This window comes from Mustela erminea, chromosome 4, assembly GCF_009829155.1.
Source record: "Mustela erminea isolate mMusErm1 chromosome 4, mMusErm1.Pri, whole genome shotgun sequence".
Taxonomy (NCBI): domain Eukaryota; kingdom Metazoa; phylum Chordata; class Mammalia; order Carnivora; family Mustelidae; genus Mustela; species Mustela erminea.
The window spans coordinates 58,123,158-58,138,872 of record NC_045617.1 but is presented as its reverse complement, the minus strand read 5'-3'; the positions used below and the strand labels follow the sequence as shown (position 1 = coordinate 58,138,872).

At 37.3% G+C, this 15,715-nt stretch overlaps 1 protein-coding gene across 6 annotated transcripts in view; it reads left to right on the top strand.

The window, feature by feature from the left end:
• UTRN (utrophin) overlaps positions 1 to 15,715 on the top strand; it is a 504,882-nt gene that overhangs the window by 250,022 nt on the left and 239,145 nt on the right. For all 6 annotated transcript variants that reach the window (XM_032338010.1, XM_032338009.1, XM_032338007.1 and 3 more), the window contains 2 exons: positions 2,699 to 2,904; positions 4,480 to 4,634. In XM_032338010.1, the coding sequence (XP_032193901.1) occupies positions 2,699 to 2,904; positions 4,480 to 4,634 (361 nt within the window). The remainder of the gene's footprint in view (positions 1 to 2,698; positions 2,905 to 4,479; positions 4,635 to 15,715) is intronic.

The window sequence follows — 15,715 nt, the reverse complement described above, 5'->3', positions numbered from 1 at the left end:
TTCCCCCCATAATGTCATTGTAGTCTCACAGTTAGTTTAATTTTCTCTTCCATAGATGGTGGCTATTCACCTTTCTGGCCCTGGGGCCTCCCACAGTGTCCAATATAACTTAAGTACTTAATAAATATTTGTGGCAGACTGTAAACTGGAAGTTTTTTTTTTTTTTTTAAGATTTTATTTATTTATCAGAGTGAGGGAGAGAAAGCGAGCACAGGCAGACAGAATGGCAGGCAGAGGCAGAGGGAGAAGCAGGCTCCCTGCCGAGCAAGGAGCCCGATGTGGGACTCGATCCCAGGACGCTGGGATCATGACCTGAGCCGAAGGCAGCTGCTTAACCAACTGAGCCACCCAGGCATCCCGTGGAAGTTATTTTATTACCTTGTCTAATATTTCTGAGGGGAAGAAAGTCAGCTCTTCCTCCTGTAAAAAGTATGTTTCAATTTTAAAATAAATGTGGCCACAGCAATGTTATTGAATGAGATAAGTTAGAGAACTTTTAGTGTCTTACAGTGTTGGTTTCTTTTTACTACATAAGCCATTTTCCTTCTTTCTCTCTCTTTAAAAAAAAAAGATTTATTCATTTATTTGAGAGAGAGAGGAGAGTGAGTACAAGCGGGGAGAAGGGCAGAGGGAGAGGGAATCTCCAGCAGACTCCCTGCTGAGGGCTGAGCATGGAGTCTGATGCAGGGTTCATCCCGCAACCCCAAGATCGTGACCCAAGTGGAAACAATCCAAGAGTCAAATGCTCAATGTACTGTGCCACCCAGGTGCCCCATCCCTCTTTTTTTTTTTTTTTTTTTTTTTTTAAAGATCCCACTTATCTACCTAACAGATAGAGATCACAAGTAGGCAGAGAGGCAGGCAGAGAGAGAGAGGGGGAAGCAGGCTTCCCACCGAGCAGAGAGCCTGATGTGGGACTCAATCCCAGGACCCCAGGATTGTGACCCAAGCCGAAGGCAGAAGCCTTAACCCAACGAGCCATCCAGGCACCCCTGTATTTTTTTTTTAATTGATGGGTTGCTTGTACTGGACGGAACTCTGGAGTGATTCCATTTCCCGTCACAGGGCAGAAGGGCTTTTCTGCTTCAGCGACACCAAACCATTTACAAAGTCCTCTCCATTTTGCTTTCTCTACTATCTTATTATTATTATTTTTAACCACCTCCTATTTGTCCAAAGTTTCTCTTAAGGTTTTTGACAAGACTTCTCTTTCTTCTTCTGAATATTTTCCCTTTCCAATTTAACTCCCGCTCTTTGTTTTCTCTCCTTTTTTATTTGCATAGAGGCTGCATAATCTTTGTCATTATTCATCATATGAAAAAAATATTCTCAGCAGGAGTGTACTGCCTACAATAACCTGCTTTTAGCACTTATTCACAAAGAATAGAACAACTTGCTTATTTTTAATGATAAACCTATGATACATGCTCTCACTTGATGGCTTTCATTTTATTCAATATTAAAAGATTCTATTAGTAATAGCATTGGTCATTAGTACTTTATGTAACTTTTTAACTGACAAGTACAACATGATAAATTCGTTCTCTCTGTAAGTGGAAAACAAGCAATCTATTTAAATTGTTAAACAATACAGCTTAAAACAGATGATCTCATTGAAGGATTTTTAAAAATTATTACATGTAAGTATGATTTTCAGTGTTCTGAGCAGTCTTAAATCGATCACTCTCTGGTTTGTGGTATCCCCTTGATATCCCAAGAATTTTACCAGTAGGTCCCAATATGACTTAGCTGCAATGTTATTTTATCGTTAAGTTCTTAATGGCTTGGTATTTAACTATTGCTCTCCAGTCTGTGTGACATACGAAGCATCTTCTAGAAGAATACTTTTAATTTCCTACCTACTTATTATCAGTGGGTTGTTGAAATCATTCAAAGCTATAGTTTACTAGTGCTTCAGTTCAAGATCTTGAACTATTCATGAAGTAATTAACCAAAGATTTAAGTTTCTTTAGGTCTCTCTTTAGCTTCATGTTAAAAATAAGAAGAGGCAAGAAAGGAGGGGAGAAAAAGGAAGGAGAGCAGACAGAAGAGAGAAAGAAAGAAAGATAGAAAGGAATACTAAAAAGAAAGAGGAAAAGAACTAATGTGGATTTTTTTATGGTAAAGAGGTACTGGGTAGATAGAACTTGAATCTAATTTGATTTTAGTGTTTCTCTTGAGTGTATAAAAATACTTTCTTTTAGACAGGTTTCATGCAACAGTAAGACAAATATGAAAAGTATTCGTAAATAGATTATTTCCTTGTAAAATCTTGACAACTTTCGGGTATCTCCTTTGAGGATAACAAGTGACCTTGTTAGTAAACCTGTGTCTTAAAGTTCTGTCATAAAGTATTGTTAAACTCTGCCTTCATCAAACCACGATCTGTGAATATACATCAGAGAGGAATATATTTTCTTTATAATTTTTGGTTTATCCATCGTAGATATTTTTATTGTGAGATATTTCAGTGCATTTAAAATAGAATTTAATTCAAGATTCTCTTTCAAGAATAGTTTCACAGAGATGTGTTGGTTGTACGATATGGTAGACATGTATTAAATTCCCTTAAAAATGTATACAGCAACTTGCCTTCTTTTTCTTTTCTATTTATAACCTTACTTATGATAAATTTGAAATCAGGTATTTTTTCCCCTTTCCTGATAGTTTCTGGGATTATTTTTGTATGCTTCCTCAGTGGAAAAGGTCAAGAACCAGTGGGACAGCACTCAGCATGGTGTTGAGTTAAGACAGCAGCAGCTAGAGGATATGATTATTGACAGTCTTCAGTGGGATGACCACAGGGAGGAAACCGAGGAACTTATGAGAAAATACGAGGCCCGATTCTATATTCTCCAACAAGCCCGAAGGGATCCGCTTATCAAGCAGATTTCTGATAATCAAGTAAGACTCATTAGATTTGTGGGGCTTTCTTGGGCATTATTAATTTATTGGATGTACTTTTTTGTTCTTTGGTGACTGTAATTTTTAGGACCCTTGTCATGATATTTTCCCATTGCTTTGAATATACATTGAAATTTATATAAAGAATTTGACCAGGAAGGTTGTTGAAAAATTTCAGGAGGTGTAACAAGTAGAAATATGCCTGTATACCAGATGTGTTGCTCACGGATTCTTTGGAAATGGAACACAACCATGAACCAGCACCTAGAAAGAGAGTATTTTCAGTATCTCAGGAACCCTCTGTTTTTCTGTCTTCCATGTCTGCTCTGAAGCTTATTTTTATTTATGACATTTTCTGAGATTTTCGTTTGAAGCTAGTGTACTGAACAATTCAGGTAATAAGTTTAGTTCCTTTTAATACTTTTATAACTAAACTGTTTTATCTATATCGTCAGAGTAGGTAACTTTTTTGATTGGTTTGAATATAAAGTTGATGATATTGAACATCGATGGTATTTTAAATTCGCTCTATAATTACAGAAAATGTTTTTGAATTAGAGGGTATAGTTTTTAGGTTATATTTTGGCATAATATTTATTTGCCCTTCAGAGAGGCTAAGATGAAAGTGTATATTTGTGTAGAATATATGGGAAACAAAATCTAAGACTTGAGAGCATGTTTTTATAATTCACACATGTAGACTTTCTATGGTTACAATTTAAAAATCAAGTGGCCAGGTGTCCTGATTTTGTGGATCATTTTCTGTGTTTATGACATCTGCTGATTGTTTTCACCAAATGACTCAAATATAATAATCAGCAACGCCCCAGGATACTTAACTAGAGGAATACAATTAAAAGTGAGATGAATGCTTCAATCATCTATTATTCAGTCAGAATATTCATTTCTAAATTTTCTATTCAGACTCTAGGATAGATTTTTTTTTTTTTTTTTTTTGGCCAGTTGCTATAAAAAGCATTATGGGAACATTCATTTCTCATTTAGATTTCATGGAGAGTATCTTGATCCAGGGGCTCTGAGAGGTAGAAAACCAATGCCTGTGGACACACTCAGCATCAGTTTAATTATTTAATAGCAATTCTTAGTAAACCTGGCTTGGCTACTTGATCCACCCAAGCAGTTAACTTTGTCAACAGGCACCGTGACCCAGGGGCACAGAAGACTTCCATATTGTTGGCTCTTTTCCTTCCTGCCAGCATGTAGAGAGAAACTCTATAGTAAGTTCATTCCTGTATGATGCATGTTGCTATAAGGATCAGATATGTAGCAGAACAAAGGAAAAAGATAAATGCTTTGAGGAAGTAAAGTATCCCTCAAAGGTAAAGATAGCCTCTTAATATCTGCTGTGTACCTGATCATTCCTTAGACATTTGCCTTTTTACTTACAGAATTACTTTTATTTAAGCTATGTTCAAGAGTTTGTCCCATAATTTGCTTTTTTCTTTTGATATTTGTGTCTAAAACTTGTTGAAACCTATGAGGAGAACCATTGTTTAGGTAGTAGTAGTTACCGAGTGACCGAATCTAATAATGACACCTGCAATTACACCTTAGGTATTGCTTCAAGAACTGGGTCCTGGTGATGGTATTGTAATGGCGTTTGAAAACGTTCTGCAGAAACTGCTGGAGGACTATGGTAATGATGACACCAGGAATGTGAAAGAAACCACTGAGTACTTAAAAACATCATGGATCAACCTCAAACAAAGGTAACATGAAGGGCCTGGCAGGTAAATGCATGTAGAGGTGAGAATTTGATCGCTTTGGCTTTCTCATGGAAACATGCCAAATATGAGACTACCAGAAATAAATATTTTTGTTACTTTTTAAAAATTTTTGTCCAGTGCTGGGTTAGTATCACACTTAGTACAGAAGGTATATTTATACATTGTCTATTTGAATTTCTGCAATGGAATTTTTCCTTGAATGAATCTAAACCTTGCCAAACATCATTTTATGTGTTCTGATTTTCTTATGCCTCCCAGCATTACCTGGAATATATCCTGTAGTACACTGGGGGTAAGGACTGATGAGGTATTTACAGATGCATGAGGGTAATATTATCCCTAATTATAATGAAAATAGTGGTGCCTGGGTGGTTCCGTCCATTAAGCGTCTGCCTTTGGCTCAGATCATGATCCCAGGGTCCTGGGATCCAGCCCTGCGTCAGGCTCTCTGCCCTGGGGGGGACGTTTGCTTCTCCCTCTGCTGGCCTTTCCCCTGGCTTGTGTGTGCTGTCTTTCTCTTTCTCTGTCAGATAAATAAATAAAATATTTCAAAAAAATAAAACTATATATAATTAAAGTCATATGCTCTTTGGCGAGGTCATCCTTAGTTGAAGCTGAGAATGCATGGATCCAGTGCCAGACTTCTGAAATACACTATGTGTATTTAGGGCTTCATCTAATTTGTTTTCTTTCCATCACTCTGTCTAGTCAGTATATTTGGAACAGTCTAAAATAGCATATGTATTTACCAGAGAGATTTTCCTGTCACTTGAACACCTAGGGTCTGAGGAACTGTAAACAGTGGTTAGCAACTCTTTAAAATAGCATAGTTAAATTCATCATCAGGAAAAAGTGTTTACTTCTTGCATAGTACAGGGAATGCCTGTGTCTAATGAAATTATGGTTTCACACACATCTTTATCTATTCAGATATAACCACCTGAAAGCAAATTTGTATCAAAATGCATTTATTTTGGAGTGAATAAAATGGATAATACTAAAACACTTTATGATGCATATTACTGGTAATAAAGTATGGCCAAGCATTTAATAACCGCTTGACATGGAGGTGTTTTATACATTTTTAGAATGTCATTTTTAGTTAGAGTCTATAAAGTAGATTTTAGATTTTTGGGAAACCCGAAGACAAGAATTACGAGGCAGTATATGAGTATGAATATATATATGTTGCTACATATACCTAGGATTCTGGAGGAAATAAGAGTAGGGTAGCACATACAACACTAAAGAGTAGTTAAAGCAGAAGATAGCTATTATCCTGCTCTTTCTAGAATTTTAGTACAGCTGTTTCAATCTGTTGTCACAGCTTCCTTGGATACTGTAAGGATCCCAAAACTAAGGCAGGGAAGAGAGTGAATTAAAAACGGCTTTAAAGTATAAACTTCCTGTTATAGGATAAGTAAATCCTAGGGATATAATAATGCAGTGTGGTGACCACAGTTAGCAAGCCTGTATTGTGTAATTGAATGTTACCAGGCAGATCTTAAAAGTTCTCCTCACAAGAGAAAAAAAATGTGTAACCATGTGTGGTGATAGATGTTAACCAAACTTATTGTGTTAATCATTTTGCAGTATATACTTACATCCAATCATTATGTTCTACACCTAAAACTAATATATTATATGTCAATTACATGTCAATTAAGACAGCTTTAACATTAAGATAGTCCTTAAGCCTACTATATCTGAGTGTTTCAAAAAAATCAATGTGTAAGAATTATGACTTTGTTTTTGTTGTAAACGATACCAGAAAAACTGGTCATTTAGGAATGTGAAACCTGCTTTATTTAGCACCTCAAATTCTTTTTTTTTTTTGCTTTTACTTTGTAAATATTTTAAGACAGCCTACAGCAGTAGTTAGATTAGATGGAAGAGGCAATTAAAAATGAATTATATTCCAAGGTGATCTTTCATTTATCAGAGTTAAGACAAGCACAGTGTTGCAATTTTATGGTAGTAACAAGTCATTGTGCTTATTCTAGTTTCTTACTGCATTTTCAGAGGAAATACATCAACATTAAAACTTAGACATGATTTAGGTATATTGCTATCTATAAAGCAGAGAAAATACAGCAAAACTGTAGCTCACAGGATCCTTTTCATGAGTGACAGCTGGGGGTTCTATGTATTGCAAGGATTTTCTATTTTAAACACAGTGATATTTACAATTTTTAACTGTTTTAATTGGGGACCGTTCTAGAATATACAAATCTTCCCTTGCCTTAAACAAAACACATGAACTTACAAAGAATATTAAAAAAAAAATTCTTGGCATTACTGTTGTAAAGAGAGAGTAACGAACTTTAAGAGCTTTAAGAGCTATCCACAGGCTTACACTGCATTTAAGCCAATGTTTCTCAACATTTTTACATTATCAGCCCCAAAGAGCCTTGTTAGATCCCCATTCCCATGAAATTTTCATACCATGAGTATACTGTGTGTCTGTTTCTATACTTTATAGTTGTGCTTCATACATAAAAAGGGTAGATTTTTCCACTCCCCTCCCCAACCCTGCTCCATTGAAGAACCACTTCTCACCTCCATTGAGAGTGCACGGTCTAATGTCAGGCTCTGAGGCTCAGAGATGGTGAATGACATGTTCAAAGTCACATAGTGTGGCCAAGATGATATTTCTCTGTGCTAAGTTATGATAATGCTTTTCCTGCTCTGAGTTCTGAAGAATTGGTAGTAAATTTATTCAGACTGCCATGCTTTGTGAGATTTTCTGCTTTATTTTTAGTGTATGAATTTTATTGGGTGTCTTCCCATTGTCAGGCTCTGTGCTAATCCCTTTATTTAATCCTCAAACCATAAGAGACAGGCAGCATGTTCATCAATGCTGTGTCAGTGAATCAACTGAAGCAGAGGAAAGTTAAGGAGTGCCCGAGATCATACAGCTCAAAAGAGCAGAGCTGAGACTGATATCCAAACCTTTTTAACTGTGCTGTCGGACTCTTACATCCTTTAAAAATAATTTGTTTTCTTCCTTTGTTATCAGAATGTCAGCGATGGCTGGTGACTGCTCTGTGTACCCGCCTCTCGGATCTGTCTGATTCCACTTACTGTTTCTTATCTGTGTCGAGTTAAGAAATTAGATCTGATTAAAGATTGTATGGGGGCCTCTACTATGAATAATGCAGCACTCTTCAGTATATGTCCGTTGTGCCCTCTACAGTGGTCACAAAGAGGCTGTCTATGAGGGCTCTCTTAATCTTCCAGCCCTATTCAGTATATGCGTCATTGGCAGCCAAATTGGGGGGGGGGGGGTCGGTAAAGGGTTATTATACTTGCTCATGGAATAATGTCATCGCAGCATAATGTGTGAAGTTTAATATCAGCTTTCAAAGGAAATGTTTTGTATGAATTGCAATTGGCCTAAGTAATTTGGCCATTCACAGCTACAGGGCCTCGTTCTCTTATCTCCGATGCCAAAATCCAATAGCTCTGATAACAGAAAACTTTGAATTGACATGAGGCTGTTTATTATAGTCTTTATTTATCCTGCTTAGTATAAATAACCTTGTTCCTAGCTGTAGAAATGTTAATATGTTTGCTGCCTCCGTCCCTACTATGTGTAATATGTCATACAGATACATTCATAAGAAGAACTTTTTATTGTGCAGAAAATTCTTAATTTTGAAACACAACTAGCTCCCAGCATGTTGGATTCTGCAAGCAAAAGGCCCGTCTCTAACATTTTTAACTAACTGATGTACATTGACCCCTGCTCTTTTCGTCTGTGCAACGTTTTCCCCCTTGTATCTCTTAATGCCAGGTAACACATGTTTTAATGTAAACTGAGATGTATTGAAAGGTGAAGTGTTTGTAGTAACTTTTGAAGTGTGAATGCCTGATTTGGGTCTGAAGTGTTGGTTATCCCCGGAGTGCCTATGTATATGTATATGTTAGTGTACACGTATACACAACCTAGTTAACTATGTTGAGATATTGTCAAGGAAATGAGACAATGTAATTTTGTGCTATCAGGAATATCTTATACATTATTGATCACTATGTGGTGGGAAGATGAACAATTCTCTGCAGTGAGTCTGCTCTCTTTATGATGCAGGGATATGCTGTGAGTCAGGTTGGACGTGGGGCTGAGGCAGGTTTGAATAGGATCACAGGTAACATCAGAATCCTGGTAGATGGGGCACAGAGCTTCCTGGGGGAACTTGAATTTTGCTGGGCAGTGATGACTGCCTGTTTGTGGTTTATAATAATAAATGTGTAGCAATGCTCATTGACTCAGAGGCAAGTAGAAAGAATGCAGATGGAAGATCCGAGGCAGGGGAGAGGAAGGGGTTGTAAAGGAGTGGACCCAGATATGGCTCCTAGTCCATGATCTGGTCTCAGACGTCCCTTCTGCTGGGTGCTGCAGTCCCTCACTGTGGCTTGGCAGGTGGACCTTGAGTTGACTTACAGACACTACTTAACTTTCAAGGTAGCGAGCAACTGTTAGAACCATCACGCAGTGACCATGGGCCTGGAGGTCAGTCTACGAACGTCATGGATAAATATCTGGTGCTTTGAAAGAGGAGGATTTTGTCTGGAAGGTGGGAGGACAATGGCCGGAAAACAGCAGTGAAAAGCAAGGAGGAGGCGTATAGGATCTGTGAGGAAAAAGAAAAAAGTGTCCTTGGAAGTTTTCAAGGGGAACTCATGGTCCTAAGGAAACCAATTTCACTTAAGATAAGGTGAAGGAGTTGATCTGTGGTCTGCTGATCATAGAACAGAGTTCTGGACATAACAGAAAAAGGTTTGGGGGGTGAAGTGGAGCAGATTGGGGAAGGTGTGGAGTTGTATTAGCTACAGCCCTGTATCTGTTGGCCAGGAAACACTGGATATTTGGTAGTGATAGCTAAAAGGGAAATAGGATGTGGTAATGTACATTCTGCCATGGAAATAGCTCTGTGGTCTTACATATTTGCTTACTGACAGCAGCAGTTCTAGGGAGAGCTGCTCCTTTGGGTTATATAAGGTCAGGGGCAGGCGTCAAGGAGTGGGTATGGGGCCAGTGGAGGCTTTTTTCTTGAGCTTCCCAATTGGTGTGGCAATGGCAGCCTGGAACAGTCTCCTTAAATCCCCTGGAGTGAATATTTAAGTGCTTGATCACGATGACCCAATCTCTGGGTCTCCTAAAGGGCCACAGATTGTGCGGTGTATTTGCAGGTACTAATTCTTCATCAAATCAACTGCATTTCCCCAAAGTGTGATTTAATACATTTTTTAGAATGTTATTTTATTTACCGACAAAATTACCTTGTGAAAACATCCATTGAAAAGCTTAAAGAATTATTTCATTGTAAGTTTTCTACATGCCACTCAAACTTCTGATGCCAGTGTTCTCCTCTCAAAAGAAACAAGTATATTTAAATCTCATGTAACTGTAAAGATCACCTTTTAAGTATACCAAAATTTAGCAACACATATCTGTGGGTTTCTGAAGGTATTCTTTTCCATTAAAATAGAAAGAAAAAAGAGGGGTGCCTTGGTGGCTCAGTTGGTTAAGCATCTGTCTTCAGCTTAGGTCATGATCTCAGGGTCCTGGGATCGAGTTCCACATTGGGCTCTCTGCTCATCAGAGAGCCGAGAGTCTACTTCTCCCTTTCCACCTATTGTGTTCTCTCACACTCTGTCTCTTTTTCTCTCTTTCTCAAATAAATAAATAAAATCTTAAAAAAAAAAAGATACCTGGTGCATTTACTCTGTTGACCAATTATAATAAGTACATGTGCACTGGATTAATAATATATCTTGTTGCTTAAAATATCAAGTATTATATAACATCTTTAAAATACCATTAAAAAGTCACTTAGGTGGGTGGCCACGTTCTGTTGTGCTACAAGATAACTATAAGCTACTTTGTAGAATATCAGTTGCTTTTACAGCAGAAATCTTTTAAAAAGCTGAGAGTTTATGTTTAAAAAATCCCAGTTCCCTTTAAGATAAACTATTATAAATCTGTCACCCATGGATTCCTCAAATCTTTCATGAGAAGCTATTTACATTTTCATTTCTTGTCCCAAAGAATTCTATAGTCCGTTACTTTTGTTTCTTCAAGAAAAATTCTTGTTTCTGCTAACGTTACCCTTCTAAACTTCAAATATTGTTATCTTTTTGGCTTTCTGCCTATCCTTATTCTTTATGATTTATAGGTTTAAAAAGATTTAAAAGAAATCTCTGCCTTTGTCTAGTAGCCACAATTCCCTAAACTTGTTATCCCTCCCCACCGCCTCCCATAACAGCACTCCTACCCCTGTATTTTCCTATGATATTTCTCAGAACGTCCTCTGGCTTTCTGATCCTGAGATGTAGCAACCTGAACTGCCGGATATAAAGTCTTCCCTGAGAATTGTAGACAAATGGGAGTTCAGTGCCACATGTGATCTTGGGAACTGGCACACGAGTACTTCCCAGCCCCTGTCCTCATCTCTCCCCATCAGTAATATCTTATTGACATTCAGTGATTCCTTTTTTCAAACATTTTATTTATTTATTTATTTGACAGAGAGATTACAAGTGGGCAGAGAGGCAGGCAGGGAGAGATGGGGAAGCAGGCTCCCCGCTGAGCAGAGAGCCCGATGAGGGGCTCAATCCCAGGACCCTGAGATCATGATCTGAGCTGAAGGCAGAGGCTTAACCCACTGAGCCACCCAGGCGCCCCAAGGTACAGTGGTTCTTGATGACAGTGAGGGATTCTTGATTTGAAGTGAGGGATGGAGGTGGGAGTGGAGAGTGGAGAGTGGAGCAGGTTTTGTCATCTTGGTGATGGATTATGTGGCTTTCAAAGGACCCCTGGAGACTCTGAAATGGATCCTTTACTCCTCTAGTCCAAGCAACTTAGTTTAAGGATGGAAAAAAAAAAAAAAAAGGGAGATTTGAAGTGATTTATCCCAAGCCATAGAACCAGTAAATGGCAGAGGTGGTTGAATTAGGTCATTTTCTTCTGAGAGCCATGTGCACATGGCTTAAAGGTAATTTATTAGCCTGTGCGGTAAAGTGTGCATACTCATTCCTGAACCTCTCATTTTGCAATTATTTTTGGCCTTATGGTTGTATAATAAATCATGGGAAATTTTTTGAAAATGGATAAAAGAGTTTTGTAGTGTCCAGTATACCATACTCTAGCAATGGATCTAGTTTTAAGAGGACTAGCATGTGTGGTATGTTACTTTTGAGCTATATTCTATTTGAAATTCTGTATGAAATTATAGTTGAAAAATAAGACTATACATGAATGTACATGATGATTATAAGGTTTTAAAATGTATATTATAATAATATGGAGACAGTTTGGACTGGTGTAAATAGAGTTTACTTTCTGTATTTGTTATTTTTAATAATTGATTGTATTCATGATTAAAAAAAATCTGACACCCAGATATATGTGAACTTGAAAAAATTCTCCAGGACCTTTATTACTAAAATGCACATTTGCATGATGTAGGCAAAATTAATTTCCCAATATTTCACTCAATTCATGTAGAAGATTAGGGAAAATACCATTTGTTGAGTATTTACAATATCTTGAAACATTTATGTATGTATACCTCACTTTGTTCTTAAAATATTGCAGGAAGGATTTTTTTTTTAATTAGTTTATTCAGTACATACTTGAGTTCCTACTGTGTGTAGGCCCTGGGGGTACCAGGTGCACTGATGATTCAGAAACTGCAAACAGACAACCAGATAGTCCCTTTCGCTCATGATTGGAGATGGGCTGCAGTGGCAGAATGTCTTCCAAAGGTGGAGAGACTATCTTGGTTCATCTGAGTGGGCTTGATTGTTCCATGCCTCTTTAAAAGTGAAGGCAGAAGCAGTCAGGAGCCAAGGAATATGGGTGACCTCCAGCCAGAAGCTGGAAATGACAAGGAGAAAGAACTCTCTAGAGCCTCCAGAAAAGAACACAGCCCTGCTGACAACTTGATTTCAGTCCAGTGAGCCCTGTTTCAGAAACTAACTGACAGAACTGTGAGATGATAAACTCAGGTTGCTCTAAGCCACGAGGTGGTGATTTGTGACAGTAGCATGGCCGGTGAATAGGGTAAGGGACATCATGCCGTGTGTGGGCAGAGGTGCCATAGAAGGTGTCTGCAACAAGTTTTGGAAAGAAGGTGAAAATTAATTAGGTCGGAAGGGGAAGGTTCCTGGGGATGGGGAGAGGGGAGGATGGATATTTAAGGTAAAAGAAGTAAAAAGTAGGAAAAAAATAAAACAAGATGAAATCAGAGATGGAGACAAACCATAAGAGATGCTTAATCTTAGGAAACAAACTGAGGGTTGCTAGAGGGCTGGGGGGTGGAGGGACAGGGTATCTAGGTAATGGACGTTAAGGAGGGCATGGGATGTAATGAGCACTGGGTATTATATGAGACTGATGAGTCACTGACCTCTACCTCTGAAACTGATAATTCCTTGTAATTAATTAATTGAATTTAAATTAAAAAATAAAAATTAAAGAAAAAAGTAAAGCTCTGGAGTGAGGATAAATAATTGCTTCATTTTTATAAGTAAATAACCCCATAGGATTCTCAGACATTACATCCTTTTGCTTCTAGTCTGGGCATTCTTAAGGTTTAATAGAGCTAATCTATAATGATCTGCTTTTACTTTAGCTGTTTGCCACATAACCTATTTTATACATATGAATAGTCTTAAAAATAAATGGTACAGATTGTGTAAAATTAAAGTGTTTGACTATACCAGATTTCATAGTCATTAATTTTAAGTGAGTGTTAAGAGTTGCCTATTAATTGTTGATTAATTGCATATGTATACTCATTTAATTTTTTGCTTTTAGTTACCTTTTTAGCACAACCTTTTTGTTTATTCTTAATACTCTTTTTTTCAGTTGATGTTTTAAAACTTGAAAACACCGGGGCACCTTGGTGGCTCAGTGGGTTAAGCCTCTGCCTTCGGCTCAGGTCATGATCCCAGGGTCGTGGGATCAAGCCTTGCATTGGGCTCTCTGCTTGGTGGGGAGCCTGCTTCACCTCTCTCTCTGCCTACTTGTGATCTCTCTCTGTCAAATAAATAAATTTTTAAAAAATCTTAAAAAAAAAATTGAAAACATGGGTGGGGTTAGGTGGAAGATAAAACACCAGCCCCCACCACTAACCACCCAAATTCTAGTGGGTAACTTCTAGATTTTAGAAAGTAAAGAAATACATATATATGATTTAAAAAATTAGAAGTACTTAAAGGTTTATTATGGAATATACTGGTTCTCTCACTACTCACCACAGTCTCCATCCCTAGGGGAAACTACTTTTTCTTATTTTGGCTTTTCCTTATGTCATTTATACATTTCCACATTCTACATAAAATGAGTATCCTATTATCTTCCAAAACATCAGTATTAGACATTGTCTATGGATATCCTGTTCTGGTAAACATACAGGTTTCTCATGCTACCATTTTCTTTCCTTCTTCATCATTGAGTTTTTTTTCACTTTTTTAAAATGTTTTTTGTTATGGTAAAATACACATAACAAAATATTTACCATCTTCACTATTTTTAAGTATACAATTCATTGGTATTAAATATTCATGTTGCTGTGCTATCATCACCACCGTCCATCCCTGTAATGCTTTTCATCTTGCAGAGTGAAAACTTTGTGCTCATTAGATGATAACTCCCTATTCTTTCTTTTCCCCACCCCTGGAACCACCATTCTACTCTCTGTCTTTATGAATTTGACTACTCTAAGTACCTCATATAAGTGGAATCATACAGTATTTGTATATTTGTAACTAGCTTATTTCACTTGGTATAATGTGCTCAAGGTTCATCCATGTTGTAGCAGATGTCAGAATTTCTTTCCTTTTTAAGTCTGAATAATATTCCACTGTATGTGTGTATTACATTTCTAATCCATAGATCTGTTGATGCACACTTGGTTTGCTTCCACATTTTACCTGTTGTGAATAATGCTGGTATGAACGTGGGTACACAAATACCATGTCAAGACCCCGTTTTCAGGTTTTTTTTTGGATGTGTGCTCAAAAGTGGAATGGTAGATCATATGTTAATTCTATTTTTAATTTTTTGAGGAATCACTAGACTGTTTTCTAGAGTGGCTATACCATCTTATTGCCGAATTTTTAGATAAATAGGTATTCAGTATTGACATTGTTATGTGTGTCTAAACATCATTACCAGCCAAGCACTGAAGTTTATTATAATTTTGCTTCCTCTCTGTTTTTTCACCTGAAGTTAGCAATTGCCTTGCTTTTATGTACTTAGGTTTCTTTGCACCTGTTACTAATTTTCACATTTGCCAAAGGTCTGACGGTATAATTTACCACAAAGCAATCACAGTAAGCTGTCTATCACTTCTAATATTTTTTCTTAGACACAGTTTTTCTGTAGACATACTTTACAGGCCTGCTGCAGAACCACAATCTTAAGGATAATCTGTGCTTTTCTCCTGGTTTAGAATCCCTGTTTCCTGGATTTCATGTGTGTTTGTTTGTTTGTTTTTATTTGTTTTTCTTTTCTCTTTTGGGTTATTTCCTTGTTTTTTTCAGAGTGTATCCTTCATTAGTTTTGTGAAGTTAAAATAAGAAAACATAGCAGTTGAACGGTGATGACAGCCCTCACCTGGTTCAATGCACCACAGTCTCTTCTGAGATCTCTTTTTACCATTAGCATGGGGCCTGTTTGCTTCTCCCTCTCTTGGATCTCTTGTTTTTATGCTTCTCCTATCTTTTTATTTTGTTCCTTGATTTACAAACTGATTTTTGTGGAGGTCATCTCTTTAACCCACTGAGCCACCCAGGCGCCCCAAGGTCATCTCTTAGTAGCTTCTTGAAAACTGGTATTTGGGAGGTAAGTTTAAAGACATTTTAAATAGATTGTCGTTATTCTGTAAATACTTACTATAAAATTGTAATAAGGACTCTGAAATATGGAGATATGTAAGACTACTTCTGCCATAGTGAGTCTGTGGAACAGAAGAACAGAAAACAAACCCATATAATACCGTCAATATAAAATTTAAGCATGTAACAATCCAAGGGCTATTCCAGGGAACATG